Genomic DNA, 15,571 nt, shown 5'->3' with positions numbered 1-15,571 from the left:
TAAAGGGTTATATTTTTTTACTTACTTTTTTTCCCCCCAGCACAGCGTGAGGAACACTATCCCAATGCTACCCCAACCAACGCATTTTGTTTTATGATCCACCTGTCCACGGAACTATGCATAGATGTTAAAACCACTGATAGTGTAAAGCAGTGCTGCAGGGATTTTATTTCTTGCAAAACAGTGTAGTCTGGTGAAAGTCTCTGTCTTTACTGGATGCTACTGGGAATATTTTACAACTGTACTAAGGAAATAAATTGAGGCTTGGATGGCATTTCCACTGCAACTGATGCTTTGCACAGGAGTTAGTTGAGATAACAGACCTATTGCAAAACTAAAGAAAAAGCTTCATTTTATTGGAAGAGGGGAGTTTCAATTAAAACTGTGTAGAAATTCCCAGCTCCGTGGCTTAGCCTCTTCTACGACCTTCACCTTCTTATGAAGGCAGTGAGAAGTCTGGACAAGTGGTTGTTCTCCGAGACTCCTCCAATATACCCCCACTGCTCTGTCCCCAGAGGGGGTCTGTCATTTACACAGGTGTGCTTTGCACCTGAAGGTTCTCTGGTATGCAGTGGAGGAAGGATTCTCTCTGTTCCCCATTTCCACCACCAGCCTCATCCTCACCCCCATCTCTTTTCATTTCTTAACGAACTCAGTCTCCTGTGTTTTCTCTGCTCTTTATTCCTTGTCACCAGGGCTGAGTGACTGCTGAAGATGAGAGGGGATGAGGAGTGTGAAGAGGGAAGCTTCTGCCTTTGGTCTGAGCCTGATGGGGAATGATGAAAACCACATGGACTATGAAAAAGTCCAGTCCAACTTTCTGTTTACCAAGCTCCCTAGAAACGTCAACATCTGTCACCAAGTTACCCCTAAAAGGGGCATCCCCTTGCTACAGGACCCCGATGGCAGGTCCCATCCCTCTTCCCCCAGCACAGGCTGGAGCTGAGGGGTGTTGACAGAGGGAAAGGGAGGTTATCCGGGATTTGGTGATGGCTGTATTAATAGACAAAGGACATCAGAAGAGATATCCTTGGCTCAGCGCTGCGGTGCCACCTCAGGCTCGCTCAGGCGGCCCGCAGCGTCCCCAGATGAGCGGGGAGGGTGCCGGGGTACGCCCGGGTGAGCCTGGCTTTCTCCCGCCCCACAGCCGTGTCCCGAGGGACAGACCCGCGGCGCCGGGTGCGGAGCGGCGCGGCCGCGGGCACAGCGCCCCCGCCGCGCCCGGGACAGGCGCGGAGCGGAGCGGCCGTGGCCCCGCTCCGATGTTGTTTCAATTCACACAACGGATTTTCCTCATATGAGTAATTTCCGAAGATCAAACCCGCAGACAGCTGCGAATGCAATCGATCCCTACAAAAACTCGGTAGCGAAGTGTTCAGTCAACGAAGATATTTCCTTGGATTTATTTATTTTTATTTATGTATTTATAATAGTCGATAGCATATTGCTATTTTTTTTTCTTTTTTTTTTTTTTTTTTTTTTTTTTTTTTTTTTTCTGGCGGCGAGAGGCCGTCCGGGTTACAACGCCGCCTGGGGTAGAATTAGAAAACGCCTAAGTACTTATGGGCAAAGCCAAGCTTATCGGATGCAAACAGGAACCGCTTTCCAGCACCGGGACAGTCACCGGGGCAAACACCGAGGCAGGGCGCACATGTCCCGCGGCTCTCGACCTCTCGGGCACTTCCTACAACTCTTCCGAGCAAAACGCTCCATGAGTCCCTGTATTTTCCTAATCCCTCTGCTTCCCACTGGCTAACCACGTCTGTAGGTGTAGGCACATCATAGGCACAAGAGTTTGTGACTGAGATTGCCTTCATACCTCCCGCTGTCCCTCTTTTGGTCTTGTATTTGGGTTTATTTGATTTTTTTTTTCTTTTTGCAACTTTTACTTTCTTCAGCAGGAGAAGTTTTGCAATACATTGAGTTTGTATTTATAAAAACTGGGCACTCGGAAAAGTCATGACCTGGCTATTGGTTTCATCATAGTCGAGTCTGATCATTATTTGAATGCATTTTTATAAGAAACTATAGTCCCGATTTAACTTTGTGAGATATACACTTTCAAGGAAAGTAGATTGGAAAGCCAAAATAACTGTGAAAGTAATAGTTAAAACATTCTTTCTTGTGGAACAAATGCTTAAAATATGTCCTATAAAAAGTGTCACAGATGCATTTTCCAGGCCCATTTCTGTTGGCAATAACGGAATGTGTAATCCTTTTGAAGTTATATGGTAAAGAGGACTCCTTGCACGATCAAAATCAAAGAAATTTGTCCCCAAATTCCTAGACATAAGAGAAGACTTCTTTTCCCCAGAGCACCCATCGATTTCAATGGGTTTTCTGAGCTTGAAACAGGAGTAACTGTGACCTGTAATATTTTATGACACATAAACCATAAAGAATAATGTTAACAGTGAAAGTCAACCAAGTAGTGTGCCTGTGGGAGAAAAGGAATGTTTGTCTTGGAAAAGGAGAAATGGAAAAGGGAAAGAGAAAGAAAGAGAGAAAGAGGGAAGGAAAGAAAGAGGGAAAGAGGGAAAGAGGGAAAGAGGAAAGAAAGAAAGAAAGAAAGAAAGAAAGAAAGAAAGAAAGAAAGAAAGAAAGAAAGAAAGAAAGAAAGAAAGAAAGAAAGAAAGAAAGAAAGAAAGAAAGAAAGAAAGAAAGAAAGAAAGAAAGAAAGAAAGAAAGAAAGAAAGAAAGAAAGAAAGAAAGAAAGAAAGAAAGAAAGAAAGAAAGAAAGAAAGAAAGAAAGAAAGAAAGAAAGAAAGAAAGAAGACTTAAAATACATTATATGCCTATCTATTCAGATATTAACTTAATTATTTATGTATTCTTTTTTGTGGTTACCAATTTACTGTGATCTTATGGAGCTAATTGCTAAGGAAAAACAAACACGAGATCCTGCTCCTAAACTTAAACGGAAAAAAAAACATTTCGAAACTATTCTTTCCCCCTCAAAAAAATGACAGCCCCTCTTCCCACCGGTCCAGGGCCCGGCCGAGCCGCGGACGGGAGCGGCTTCCCCTGGGCTCCCTCTCCAGCGCGGCGCTGCCGCCCAGATTCTCCCGCGGGCGGCCCCGGCGGCCGGCCCGGTTCGGAGCATCCCCGGGGCCTGGCCAGGAACTCATCGCCTTTCGTGCCCGGGGTCTCCCGGCAATGCCTCAGTGGAGGGGGCACCTGTCCTGAGAAGCTATTTGCCGGTGAAAACCCGCTTGAGTCTGTAGCCGAAACGTGAACTACCATTAGAGAATTACTAATAAATCCCTATTAAGAATGCATTTATGCAGTGATTATGTGAACTTTGACCTTTGAAGAATCTCTGCAATTAACGGCGATGTCTGTCGCCTTTTGCCCAGATTTCTACTCTTTTCCCACAAAGGATGGAGAGGGGAGCGCGGCTCCACCAGCGCCTCCAGCAGCCGGGTGCGTCTCTAGCCACCCTCTTCCACCCACCGGGACTGCTGAGTAGAAAGTCTCAAGCACCCCTACCTCCGGACCCCCGTTTGAAAATGCCGGGTCCCTTGCGGGAGGGGTTGTTTCCCGCACCTTTGTACCTCTCCGGGGGTACCCGCCTGAACGCCGGTGTCAGCTGCAGTGCGGGCGGGAGGGAGATGCTGAATTTTCACTGTCTCTGCAAAACAGCGGAAAGCGGATAAAATTTAGTAAAAAAATGGTGGGCAAAAATGAGAGGAAAGTTGACGCTGCCGGGGAGACAGCGAGAGAGAGAGAGAGGGAGAGGGATGACTCTGTAATTGTTGCCTTTACCAAGGCTGTGAGATTAACTACTGGGATTTATTCTAAAGTGACCCACCACCGAATTCATTTCTGCTTGAACTTTCGGTGAACCTGAGATTAAAGAGGGGAGAGCAGCTAAGCAGTTTGTTGTTAGCTGCCTTTTCAACAGCCCTTTCAGACTGAGTAAATATTGATCGGTTTCAATCTGATTGCCCCAGAGGAAAACACCAAAGCATCTCAATAGCCTCCAAAAGTAAACTTTAAAGGTGAACAGCAGAAATGGCCTTAAGTATGATAGGAAGATGCTAAACTCCGTTTGACATTTGGATGCGGTTTGGGTTGGTGGGTTCTCATAAGCTGGGGTTTTTCTTTATTTTTTCCCTGAGATCCTTGAGAGAAAAATTAAAATACATTTTACAACGAGTAGAAACAAAAGGATCCTTAAGACCTGAAGGGCAAATTAGTGTCTTCGTCAGGTCAAAGCACGAATATACGCTGTGATTTTTTTTTTTTTAGCGGTATTTTTGTGGTAGAAACTCTAAATCTAGAGATTTTCGTTTCTCTTCCCCGCACTCCCAGACCAGAAAGGCTGATGGTATCGAAATAATAATAGCGCTAGCAAAATAAACCAGGATCAGGATGTTTGGAGTGTCTTTGCTCGAAATCAATCGTGACTGCGGGAAAAGGATTTTATATATACATATACATATATATATGAGCATAAGCGGGGTTTGGTCTTGGAAGGAGACGGGATTCTTTGCCCGGGAATCGCTCACCGCAAATTGACACACGTAAAAGTGTCTTGTCTCTCGCATTTAGTCTATAATTTATGGCCACTCTTTCTAACACTTTAAGTCAGCACCAGGGGAACCTAGTTGTAGATCCGGATTCCAGCAATGTTTAGATCCAGATTTCGATATTGAAATGCCCTCATTGGCATGCAAATGCCACTTTAACACATCCAAGTCTCTGGAAGAAGGCCATCTGTTTTGCTTTGTGCCTTTACACTAATAAACAAAAGGTAAAGTATATGGCAGGCGGGGAAATGAAAGAAATGGAGTCATCGGCGGGAGCCTTTGGAGACAGCCCTGTTCCCTTGCAGATAGCTCGGCTCTTGATATGGCCGCCGCGCCTTGCAAACCAGGGCTTGTCCCTTTTGACACTGAAGTGAAGAAAATTTCGTTGATTCTTGCGGATCTCGCAATGCAAAGCCTACGTGGGCAGCCCGGCCCCAGAAGTCCGGTACCACTTCTCGCAGCTGGGCCGAGTGAAGGAGGTGTTACTCGTGTTTGCGTTGAAATTCAAGAGGCATCAGTGACATCAGTGACTTGAGACACTCCGCGTCCAGCTGAGCATCTCTCTGCTCTGTCCTGCCACCCAGGTTTTCCCCACACAGGTTCCTCTCCATCCCCGACCTGCTGTCCACTTGACACCTCTTGGAATAATTACTATATTTAAGTGCAAGAGCTTGCTCTTTTACACTCCCCCCCCCCACTCCAAAAAAAAAAAAAAAAAAAAGAAAGAAAAAAAAAAAAAAAAGGGGGTTGGGGGTCGAGGTCGAGGGGGCAACAGGCTGAGGTTCACGACAAAAATATTATGCCAAGCACTTACAGCCATATCCCATCTCGGCATCCCATCAGCCGCTGGGATGGCAGCCTGGGGTGGGAGAGAGAAGCCAGACCAGCTCAGTGCCCAGGCTAATTAAATGTGCAGTCCTTGGAGAGGGGCCTGCAGTGTGAGGAAAGACTGGCTGAAGACAGTTTCTGCTTTTGAAGGGTGCTCTGTTTATCTAAGTGTCAGCATCCACCCCGAGGTGAAAAGGTTAGCACTTGACCCAGGAAGTTCTTGTGTTTGTGCTTCAGAAATAGATTGGGATCATAAATTCCTCCCAGTTACGGAGAAGGGAGAGAAAGGCCTCATATTCTCTAAAAATAAAATTTGAGCATAGGAAAGGAAGAAGCTTTGTGTAAGAAGTCAGGCTGGGCAACCAGAGCTCTGACCCTGACAAAACAACACATGAGGAGTAAGATTGTGAGATTCTTGCCTTTTTCCCTTGGAAAGGCTCCAGTAGAAGGAAATAAAGGAAACAAAACTGTTGAGCCCAGACTGTGACTCAGCACTGACGTCACACAGAGGTAGGCAGACAAGGGCTACCTGAAAGTGGAATATATTTATTACAGACATTATAAGGACCCGTAAATCCTGCCCTGGTCTCCATCATTTGTGGAATCCCAGAGCTTCTCATGATTGTACAGAAAAATCAGGAGGACATTTTGCTCACACACGACAACTGATAGAACTCAGTATACCCGCAGCACAGCAAAGCACGGTGCGTCATGCAATGGTCTGGACACCAACCACAGAAATTATACATTCATTTGGCCATTCATCACATTCACGAGTAGGTTGAAAAGACACCGAGTCTAAAGGAAGGTTAATATGAAAATAGGAAGAGGTGAGGTATTTTGGATGGTTGAACCTTTTGGTTGAGCATAATCCAACACAGCTTTCGGGGTAGGGGGAAAAGGAGAGGAAGCAAGCACACCGGGTAAGGTTTACAAAACCTAGTGCAATTGAAGCCTTGTTTGTCACATTTAAAGAAGTAGCGCTACTTTTTTTGAGGTATCTGCTTGAGCTTAAGACATTTACTTGATACGGTCATCGGCTTTACTAATAAAAAAGTGGGTCCAGTTTGGCGAATGCACTCACCCTGCTTAACCTGATAATCGAAACATCATTTCTAGAAAAATCTGTAAAAAGATAAATCTCTTGGACAAAGTATTTACAAGCAACAAACTCATAGACACGAACGAAGAATACATTAAATTAAGGGGATGAAAGTCCTATAAGTCGTGTAAACACTTGCAATAGTGCATCTCTTTGTGAGGTTATGTACCCTAAATAACCTGTCGTTCACTCAGGGAAACTCGGAGAAACGTCCTTGCAGTGGAGGAGGGAGACCCTTACACCTGTGCCACCACAGCTTCTCCGGCAGAAAAGTGAGAGGGGGCCGGGAAAAAAAATCCCCTGGCACCAAGTCACCAGCACCCGGCGGAGCTGGCACCCTCGGGGGCGGGCGGCGGCGGGGGCGGAGGAGGTAGGGGGGGTGGGAGCGGCAGCGCACCGGGACCTCTCGGGAGACCGACCGACCGAGGGACCGACAGACCGGCGGTGAAGGGACGCGTGCCGCGCTGGCGGGGGCGGCGAGCCGGGCGGCCGTCGGGGCGCGGTCGGTCTCAGTTGGAGGCAGCGAGCGTGTCCGAGGCGGAGGAGGAGGGCGAGGCGCTGCAGGGCGAGGAGCAGGACTTCTCCGATGACTCCTCCGCCTTCTCCTCGCAGCCCGTGGGGGTGGCCGGAGAGATGGGCAGCAGCCCCTCTTTCTCCCGTTTCTTCTGCTTCATTCGCCGGTTCTGGAACCAGATCTTCACCTGCGTCTCGTTGAGCTGGAGGGAGGCGGCGATCTCCACCCGCCTGGCCCTGGTCAGGTACTTGTTGAAATGAAACTCCTTCTCCAGCTCGGTGAGCTGCTTGGTGGTGAAGTTAGTTCTGACGGTGTTGGGCTGCCCCACGAAGCCGTACTCGCCAGCCTTGCCTGCGAGGGGATATGCAGCGGTAAGTAAGTGAGTACAAATGATTTATAGGCGACGTAATCAATATGTCCACACCGACTAAGCGATAGGGAGCAAGAACTTCTTTGGATAAGAGGGAAACCCCGGCAGGGTGAGTGATGCAGTGCGAGGTGCTAAACCGGAGTCAGCCTCTAGTGTCAGAGGAAACTTGATAAGTGGTTTATGAATTACGAGCAATATGACCGTGGGAGAGGAGGAGAAGGGGGAGTCAGGAATAAGTGAGGCGTAAGCGGCTCTGGCTTTCAGCGCCGCGGGCAGACAGCCGCGACTGCTCCCAGAGGTGTGGGCCGCCCTACCTGTCCAGCGCCCGGCGGGGCACCGCACCACTTTCCCCGCACCCGCGGTAAAGAGAGACAGGAGTGGCCCCCGTCCCAGCCCTCCCGCCGGCCACTGACCTGTTTTGGGTGGGTTTCTTTTCACTTTCATCCAGTCGAAGGTTTGTGCCGGCGACGAGGTCTCGGCGGAGGGGGAGCGGGCGTTTTCCCGGTGGCCAGCGTGGAGGGGAGACAAGGTATGGTTGTAGGTGCCCAGGGGCAGACTCTGCTGCTCCTGCCCGTAAGGGGAAGGCACGTACTGAGCGGGGCCCCCCGCGTAGCCCTGATGCGGGTGCTGCGCAGCGGCGGAGGAGGAGATGCTCCCGGAGTACACGGCGGGGGCACAAGGAGGGAAGCCGCCGCCCAGGTCTGCGTCCTGCCCCAGGGGGTAGGGGCCGTACGCCGGTCCGAAGCCCTGCGCGCCGTAGGTCGGGCCGCAGCCAGGGTGAGCGTAGGACACCCCCAGGCCGCCGTGGTGCTGGTAGGCGGCAGGCTGGGCTGGGGAGTGGTGGTGATGGCGGTGGGGGCTGATGGGCACCCCGCGGCCCGCCAGGAAACGGTCCTCTCCGCTGCAGCTGCCGGCGCTGACGGCGCAGGGCTGGAAAGTTGTAATTCCGTGATCGGGGTGGTAGGCGCGTCCGGCGCAGCCTCCCGCCTCGCCGCCAAGAACGGGGTATTCTAGGAAGGAGCTCATCCTCGCCGCTTCCCTCTGTCACGCCGCCACCGGGTCTTCAGCGTCCGGCGGGGCCGCACCAACTTTCCCACTTCCTCCATGGGGCCGGCAGGAAAATGACACGAAGGCGCCGGCAGCGGGCAGGCACGTGGGGGGCGGCAGCCAATGGCTGCGGCGCCCGCGGGGCTTCCCCGGCTCCTGTCGCTGATACAGCGCCGCGTCGGGGGCATTTAAACGCCGAGCGCTCCGACGGCGCGGCACCGCGGGGCAGGGCGGCGGCGGCAGCCCCCCAGGGGGGTGGGGGTCCGGGCCGTACACACACACACACACACACACATCCACACACCCACACACCCGGCCGTGGCAACCCCCAGGGTCTCGCCCGCCAGCTGAGAGGGGAAGGCAGGAGAGACCCGGAGGCTGCGCCCGGCCCGCGGAGCTCACCGGCCGTCCCCTTCAGGGTGAGTGCTGCTGCGAGGGTGCCCCAGCATCACCCCTGCTGTCTTTGCTGTCAGGCTTGCGTGGGGCACATCTGTTGCCCCTCAACCCCCGGTCGGAGCAGGGGGGGTGGAGGGGAGAGGAGACTGGATCAGCGGTTCGGGGTGAAGGATGGGGCGGAGGGCGGCAGGGACAGCGTTGAAAGCATCAACCCTTGGACCAGGGCTGAGAATGGGACGTGAATGCGGTTGGGGACTGCTATGGGGACGAGAACAGAGATAGGGACAGGGATGAAGGTAAGAATAAGGTGGAGAATAAGGCTGGGGCCGAGGATATGGGTGTGGATTGGATACGGGTGGAGATGTAATGGGGACGGGAATAGTGCCGGTGCCGAGGCATCTCGCTGGTCCTGCACCGCCGCAGTCCCAGGGGCGACGCCAAGCCAAGAGTTAAAGGGGCTTGTCCAGCTGCATCACGAGGCGGCCGTGGACATTAGTATGGAAATGAGCCTCTTTTGGGACTGACGGCCATTATGCTCTCCCAAACTCACCGACCATCCCCTGTCCCTCAACCCTGCTCCCCCCGCACGTCCGCCGGGCTCACCCACGCCAGCCCGAGGCTGGGGTAGGGAAGGAGGAGTCGGGGGCAGGGGGACGAATGAATGGGCGGGGGCCCGCGGGCTCCGCAGCCCATCTGCTGGGTTCCCGCGGCGCCCCAGCCGCCCGCCCGCCCGCCCTGGGACCGAGCGTGGGGACGGCTGTCCGGGGTGCCGCGGGTCGCAGCCCGAGGAGGTGGCCCGGGGCAGGGGCAGAGGAGAGGCGGGAGGCGCAGGGCCCGCCGCCCCGGCCCTTTTGTTCCTCCGCTCCTCCACCCGGGTCGGCGGTGGTGAGAGGTGGCAGATGGCCAGTGGCAGAGGCGGCCCCAGGACCCTTGGGAACAGGGCTGAGCATCGACTTAAACCCACCCCTTCCCAACTCCATGGGGAGGTGGGTAAAAAAATGGGTCCGTGGCCAGAGAAGGAAGGGGGGGGCGGTGGAAAAATTAAAGGGGAGGCAAAGGCCTGGCATTCGTCCGTCCCGGTGCACCCAGTCATCTGCAGGCAGAAAGGACGGCAGCGAAAGTCTTCAAAAGACATCATGCAAAACGTTAACCTTGGAAAAAGACGGATGGTTGCCACCAGCACCAGGACGGGCTGCCCCCTCTGTTTCTGCAGGTGCCGACTCTTACGTCCCTCTGTTCTCACGCTCAGTTCTTGCTTGTTTTGAAATCCAAAAGCTTCTTCCACCCTGCCACTTCTCCTTGCTCACGAACACACACACCCCCACATACTCACCCTCAAGCTCCTCCCTCTCACATGAACTACAACATTCTCTCCTAGTTGCAAAGCTCTCCTACTGCTATTATGTCAGCCCTCATCCCATGCCATCTCCATGGCCTCTCTACTGTCAACTAAAACCGAAGGATTGCTCTATCCACCACTCATACAATCCGGTGCCCTCATACGTCTATTTGTTCTGATTTACTACAAAAGCAGGGATACTAAGGGCCCTCTGGAAAGGTTCAGTTTCTTAAACTGCAGGGAGCCAGGGTGGAGGACAAGAGCAGTAACACTCCAGAGGCGTCTATGGTGTTATTCTGCACCAGTGTTGGCTAGGGTTACAGATGTAAACACATTTATTTAATTCTTGTAAACCACTTGTTTTAAATACAGCATAAGGCAGAGAAAAAAGGCAGACGATTAGGACTGTTTACTAATGAAAGGGCTGACATCTTTTCAGTCAGCCAAGAAAAAAATATTTTACTATAAAGAGATCCGTTTTACCCAGGAATTTCGATGAATCACAGCAATTTGCTTACAGTCCCCAGCATCCTGAAATCCTTTTTTCTGTCCCTTTTTCGTGCCATTGTGTCTTGTTGCTTTGTCTCTCTGGCGGAGCTTTGGGGGTTTGCTGCCTGTTACTAAGTGTAGGGGCAACATCATAAGAAGGGGGGGGTGGGGAACAGAAGGGGAACACACACCACACTTTCCCTCCTCCGTGGCCCGGCGAGATGGAGCTACTATCTCTTCCCCTGCCTGTGGACCAGCCCGACCCCTCCGTTTCCCTCCACGACTTCACTCCGCGTTTCCTGCCAGGGGACGGGGGCCGAGGGGGCGATCCCGCCACTTAAGGCTTTTCCGTGGGAGTGTGCCCTCCCTGTGGCCCCAGGGCTCACCAGGGGACTCCTAGGCGGCTCCTGCTCGCTGAATTCCCCCATTTATTTAAATGCAGTTTGTGAGAAATTTAAACCTTGTAGCACATTTTCTTTTGTTGCTGTTGGTTTGATTTGGGTTGGTTAAAGCGTTGTCAGCATCTGGAAATCCGGGTACAAAAGAAACCCTTATATGTACGTTGCGATCCAATTTAACCCAGTGGCAAAAGAGTTAAAATGCCGGTGAGACTGATCGCTTTCCGCAGGGACAAGGCTGGAGCAGAGAGAAGAAGAAGAACCAGGACCGAGGTTTCACGGCGCCCGCCCGTAGCTCAGCCAAGCTGTTGTTTTAAAAGGGCAATAAAAGTGAATTATGACTAAACGCCTTCTCACTTAATAGTTTTAGACGGGGATCCCCAGCCCCGGCAAATACGTAAGAGGATTTTTATTTGTGCATGTGTTCCTGCAATTGATCTCTTTGATGACATTCTCATTCATAGAAAGAGTTTGATTTATGACTTTCGGAAGAATTGCCTTCAGCCCTTACAGCTATAATCCACGCATCCCAGCTTCACAGTGTGTTGCAGGGCTGGGAGACAACACTCCTCGCATGGAAGGACAGCAGAGCTCCGTTCACAAACCCCCACTCGAGCCCCACTCGCCTGTGTAATGTAACCACACGCACTCATATGCACGCAAGGAGCCGCGAACGCACCCTCCCCGGATCCCCCAACCCCCGAGCGGCAGAGCCCCGCCGGCATCTGTTGCTCGGTTTTAGCCCGAAGGACGGGGCTCACCCTCCGCCTTGGGGTCTCCGGCAACGCTGCTAGAGGGGTGGCAGGCAACTCGGCTGAGATTTCCGAAAGCCCGTCTTTACTGCCGCCAGCAGAATAGCGGGGAGACCGGGGAAATTGTAACTTTAAAGTCATAGACTTTTCCCTTTGCATTATCAGTTCTTCACCTCACAAGGTTTAAACAGAAAAATATCTTCGGTTCTGCCCCCACACCGCCCCTCAAATGATGGAGTGGAGAGGCTCGTTCCTACCTAAATGCTTTTTCTTCCCCCTATCTTTCTGCCACCCTTTTGATTCCACAGGCACTAACTTCTCCATTTCCTCTCCTCCTAGAGCTGATTTCTTGGACTGCTCAGCATGTGAGAAGTAACCAGGCGCATTCTCTGTGAGCTCTGAAATTTTTTGTGATATGCTTCCTGAAAAATCTTGCAGGCTGCTAAGCACTACTTTCTAGAAAAACAGGATTATTTTCTCTTTAAGGAGCCTTTCCATTCGTTCATGTGACTGGCTAGTTTTTGCAGGAGATGCTTATCCTACCGAGTCTCTCTTATGTTCTGCCTGTAACAGAGAAAGTACTCGTTCACGCTTTTGTTATAGCTCGCTTTTCCAAGCTTTGCATCCTCACAGAGATAAGATGCTACGTTTATCCATTAAAAGGATCAAATCTCCATCAAACCTGTGACCGATTTTAATTTCTTTTGGTTTGTTTTTTTTCTTTGTGATAATCCTTGCAATAAAGAATTTGAACGTGCTTTTCCTCTCTATTAAACGTCCTAATTTGCCAAAAGGGAAGAACGTTGGGTTTTGATTATTAGTAAATTAATAGTGGAAGGGATGGGGAGAGATACCCATCATGTTATCAGTCTTGAAAGAAGAGAGAAAGAGAGGAGTAAGAGAAAGAAAAAAGAGAGAGCTCCTTGTAGCAAACAAGAATTTATTCTACCAAAAATACTTATGACAACGCATCCTAATGCAATACAAAAATAAAAAGAAAGTGAAGATACATTCCTATATGATCACTTTCTTACAGACCTCATATATTGCTTTCATAGAAGGACCTAGAATGTGGTTAGGTTAAAATTGAACACAACTAAAACTTCATAAGAAACGGCAAAAATGGCATAGCAGAGGGAAGTAACAAACAGAAAATACTGATGAGGGAAAGGGAGGGGAAAAAATAAAATTAATTCACTGGAGGGAAAAAAAGAATAATGAAGAGAAAGCAGGACCCTTGGAGAGGACGTCTTTAATTTGTCAGTAATTCAGATGCTGCAAGTCAATTGTGGTGAGTGTGTCTGTAAAAAAGTCGAAACTGTCAGCAGAAATATCTACGGGACTGTCCAGAGATCCTGGTAAACTGGGGGAAACTGCATCTGAAAGCTGTAGGCAGGAATCTGTGGAGAAAACGTTAAAGTCCTGTAAAGAAGGGACATCTAGGGCCTCAGGACTGTCATTGTTCAGGCCAGCTGCACAGTTCTGGGCCATTGTTGAGAGGCAGTTTTGAACAGTGGGTGACTGATGTTGAAAATGTTTCAGATTTTTCTCATTGCTCGTTAAAGGCGAAACGGGGAAAGTTTGGGATTCGCCATTGTGCGCATTCTGCGCCTGCTGCTGGGAGAGGGCATTCTGCTGGAAAGCGTAGCCTTCCCGCTCCAAGAGAGCGCCGGAGACGTTGCTAAGGGCTTGCTCGAAGAGGGATTTCTCCTCTTCCTCCTCCTCCTCTTCCACCGCTTTTTCGGGGTCCTCCAGGCTCTTAAATTTCCCCTCGCCGTTTTGGTTCTCCTTGCACTGGGTTTGTCTCTTGTGCTTCATCCTCCTGTTCTGGAACCAGACTTTGACTTGTCTCTCAGTCAGATCCAGCAAGGCTGCAATCTCAACCCTCCTTGGTCTACAGAGATACTTGTTGAAATGAAATTCTTTCTCTAGCTCCAAAAGCTGAGTGTTGGTGTAAGCCGTCCTCAGGCGCCTGGATCCACCGCTACCGCTATCGGGGATTTCAAGGGGGTCTGTTAAAAAAAAAAAAAAAAAAAAAAAAAGAAAAACACCACCACCACACGCACCCCAAAACATCACCGCCAGAACAGCAAAAGGCAAAACACACGGACGCACACACAAAACAGATAAATGCACGGCTTGAATTTCAGCACCCGAGCACATCGCATCCCCGGGGGGGTGGGAGGGAGTGCTCTCTCTGCATGTATGTGTCTATATCTATATGTCCATATAGCATAAAATAGCAACTGCAACAAAATGGCCGCCTTTGGATGCAGTAAACCCATTGTGTTACACTGCTGAGCGCCCTGTGCTGCGTGCCCCTCGGCCACCTCTGCCAAATCGCTGCCTCCAGCTCCCCAACCTCCCCACACCAGAGCAAACTTTATATTAGCCATACCGCAATTTATAATTAATGCATCAGCTGCTTAGCTGAGCGGGAGCAATCTATCACTCTTCATTACTGTCAAATATCCTAACTCTAGGACGGCGAGACAAGAGAGGTCAGCTCCAACTCAAATAAATCATCCCGCATTAAGCAAGTTTGGGGAAAGTTTGGATTTCCAGCGATCACCGCCAGCTCCGTCCTTCCCGCCCGCCCGCCCTCTTCCTCGTCCCCCCTCGAAGCCGGGGAGATGCGGGGAGCCGAAAAAGCGGCCCGGCGGGGCCGGCGGCACGTCTTTGGACTGACCTTTGTGGCTGAGGCAGGCAGGTCCAGCGGCTGAGGCGGAGGCCGAGGCGGGCGGCAGTGCGGATCGCTTGGACGCCTTTTTCTCTTTCATCCAGGGGTACTCCGGGGGCGGTGGGGCGCCGGCGGGGCCCGGGCTGCCGCTGCGGCCGCGGGGGCTCGCCTTGGGGCGACCGCCGCCGCTGTGGCGAGGGTGGCTGCCGGGGTTCAGGCTGGGGATGGTCTGCTCGAAAGGAGGAGGAATCAGTGTCGAGTGTGAAAGCGTCGAGTTCTTGATTGATGAACTTTGAAATGTATCACCGACAGGGGGAAAAGATGTCAGGCACTCAGCAAGCGATGGCTGGCTATTGATAAAACCGATCTCTCGCTCAAATGCGAAATTCATGGCCTTCAACTGGCAGCCCCCGCGGAGAAAAAGTTCCCTCGGATTCAGGGGGCTCGGGGGGGGAAGGCCCAAGAAAAAGAGAGAGAATAAAAAATATAGCATAGAAGATCGCTGGTGGGGTGTTTTTTTTCTAATTCACTGATTACAGCCGTATGGGGACCGTGCTACTATTAAACTATTGAATTCATGGAGACAAGGTTGAAATTGGACCGAATTGGCTGTCACATGATTGCCTCTGCCCAATGACAATTTGGGCTTTAATCAAAAGAAGCCACTGTCTGTTTGATTGATCCAAAAAAGTCGGGAAGGAACGCCTCATTGGGGGCCAGAAAGGCTTTATTTACACTTTTTTTAAAGAGGGAAATGATATGTCGAGTATCTATCCCCTTGGTGTCCTAATCTGAAGTGATCGGGGATGGGGGGAGGGTGCGTGTGCGTGGATATGTTTGTGTGAGAGGCTGCGAGTGTGTGTGCGCGCAAGTGTGTGTGTGTGTGTGTGTGTGTGTGTGTGTGTGGCTGCTTGTCCTGCAGCCTCCCTCGCATCCACCCGCACTCTCTTCTCTCATTGTTTGGGACTGTCAGGAAAATGCTTTGCACCTCACAAATCATTTAAGCACCTCAATCTGACGCCTTGAGTCATTAACAAAGTAATCCATTAATCTTTAAAGTTTTGACACCGTCAGGCCCCCGCATAAGAAGTTATACCCAGGCAGGAGTCTGAAGCAGAGGTCCT

The 15,571-nt window shown here is 51.0% G+C and overlaps 2 protein-coding genes across 3 annotated transcripts; both read right to left on the bottom strand.

The window, feature by feature from the left end:
- Nucleotides 1-6,971: 6,971 nt before the first annotated feature.
- Nucleotides 6,972-8,372, bottom strand: HOXA1 (homeobox A1). Its single transcript, XM_050313097.1, has 2 exons — nt 7,760-8,372; nt 6,972-7,327 (listed from the first exon to the last, which is right to left on the bottom strand). The coding sequence occupies exons 1-2, from the start codon at nt 8,370-8,372 to the stop codon at nt 6,972-6,974; spliced, it is 969 nt and encodes a 322-aa protein (XP_050169054.1).
- A 3,990-nt stretch (nt 8,373-12,362) lies between these two features.
- On the bottom strand, nt 12,363-15,015 carry HOXA2 (homeobox A2). 2 transcript variants are annotated; one of them, XM_050309444.1, is made up of 2 exons: nt 14,457-15,015; nt 12,363-13,779 (listed from the first exon to the last, which is right to left on the bottom strand). In XM_050309444.1, the coding sequence occupies exons 1-2, from the start codon at nt 14,938-14,940 to the stop codon at nt 13,028-13,030; spliced, it is 1,236 nt and encodes a 411-aa protein (XP_050165401.1). In that variant the 5' UTR covers nt 14,941-15,015; the 3' UTR covers nt 12,363-13,027. The 2 variants fall into 2 exon arrangements, with proteins under 2 accessions (XP_050165401.1, XP_050165411.1); XM_050309454.1 differs by having other exon boundaries at nt 14,472-14,838.
- Nucleotides 15,016-15,571: the final 556 nt, after the last annotated feature.

This window comes from Myiozetetes cayanensis, unplaced genomic scaffold, assembly GCF_022539395.1.
Source record: "Myiozetetes cayanensis isolate MyiCay16 unplaced genomic scaffold, myiCay2020 scf1, whole genome shotgun sequence".
Taxonomy (NCBI): domain Eukaryota; kingdom Metazoa; phylum Chordata; class Aves; order Passeriformes; family Tyrannidae; genus Myiozetetes; species Myiozetetes cayanensis.
The sequence above is the reverse complement of the archived record's forward strand: the minus strand, read 5'-3'. Positions and strand labels throughout refer to the sequence as shown.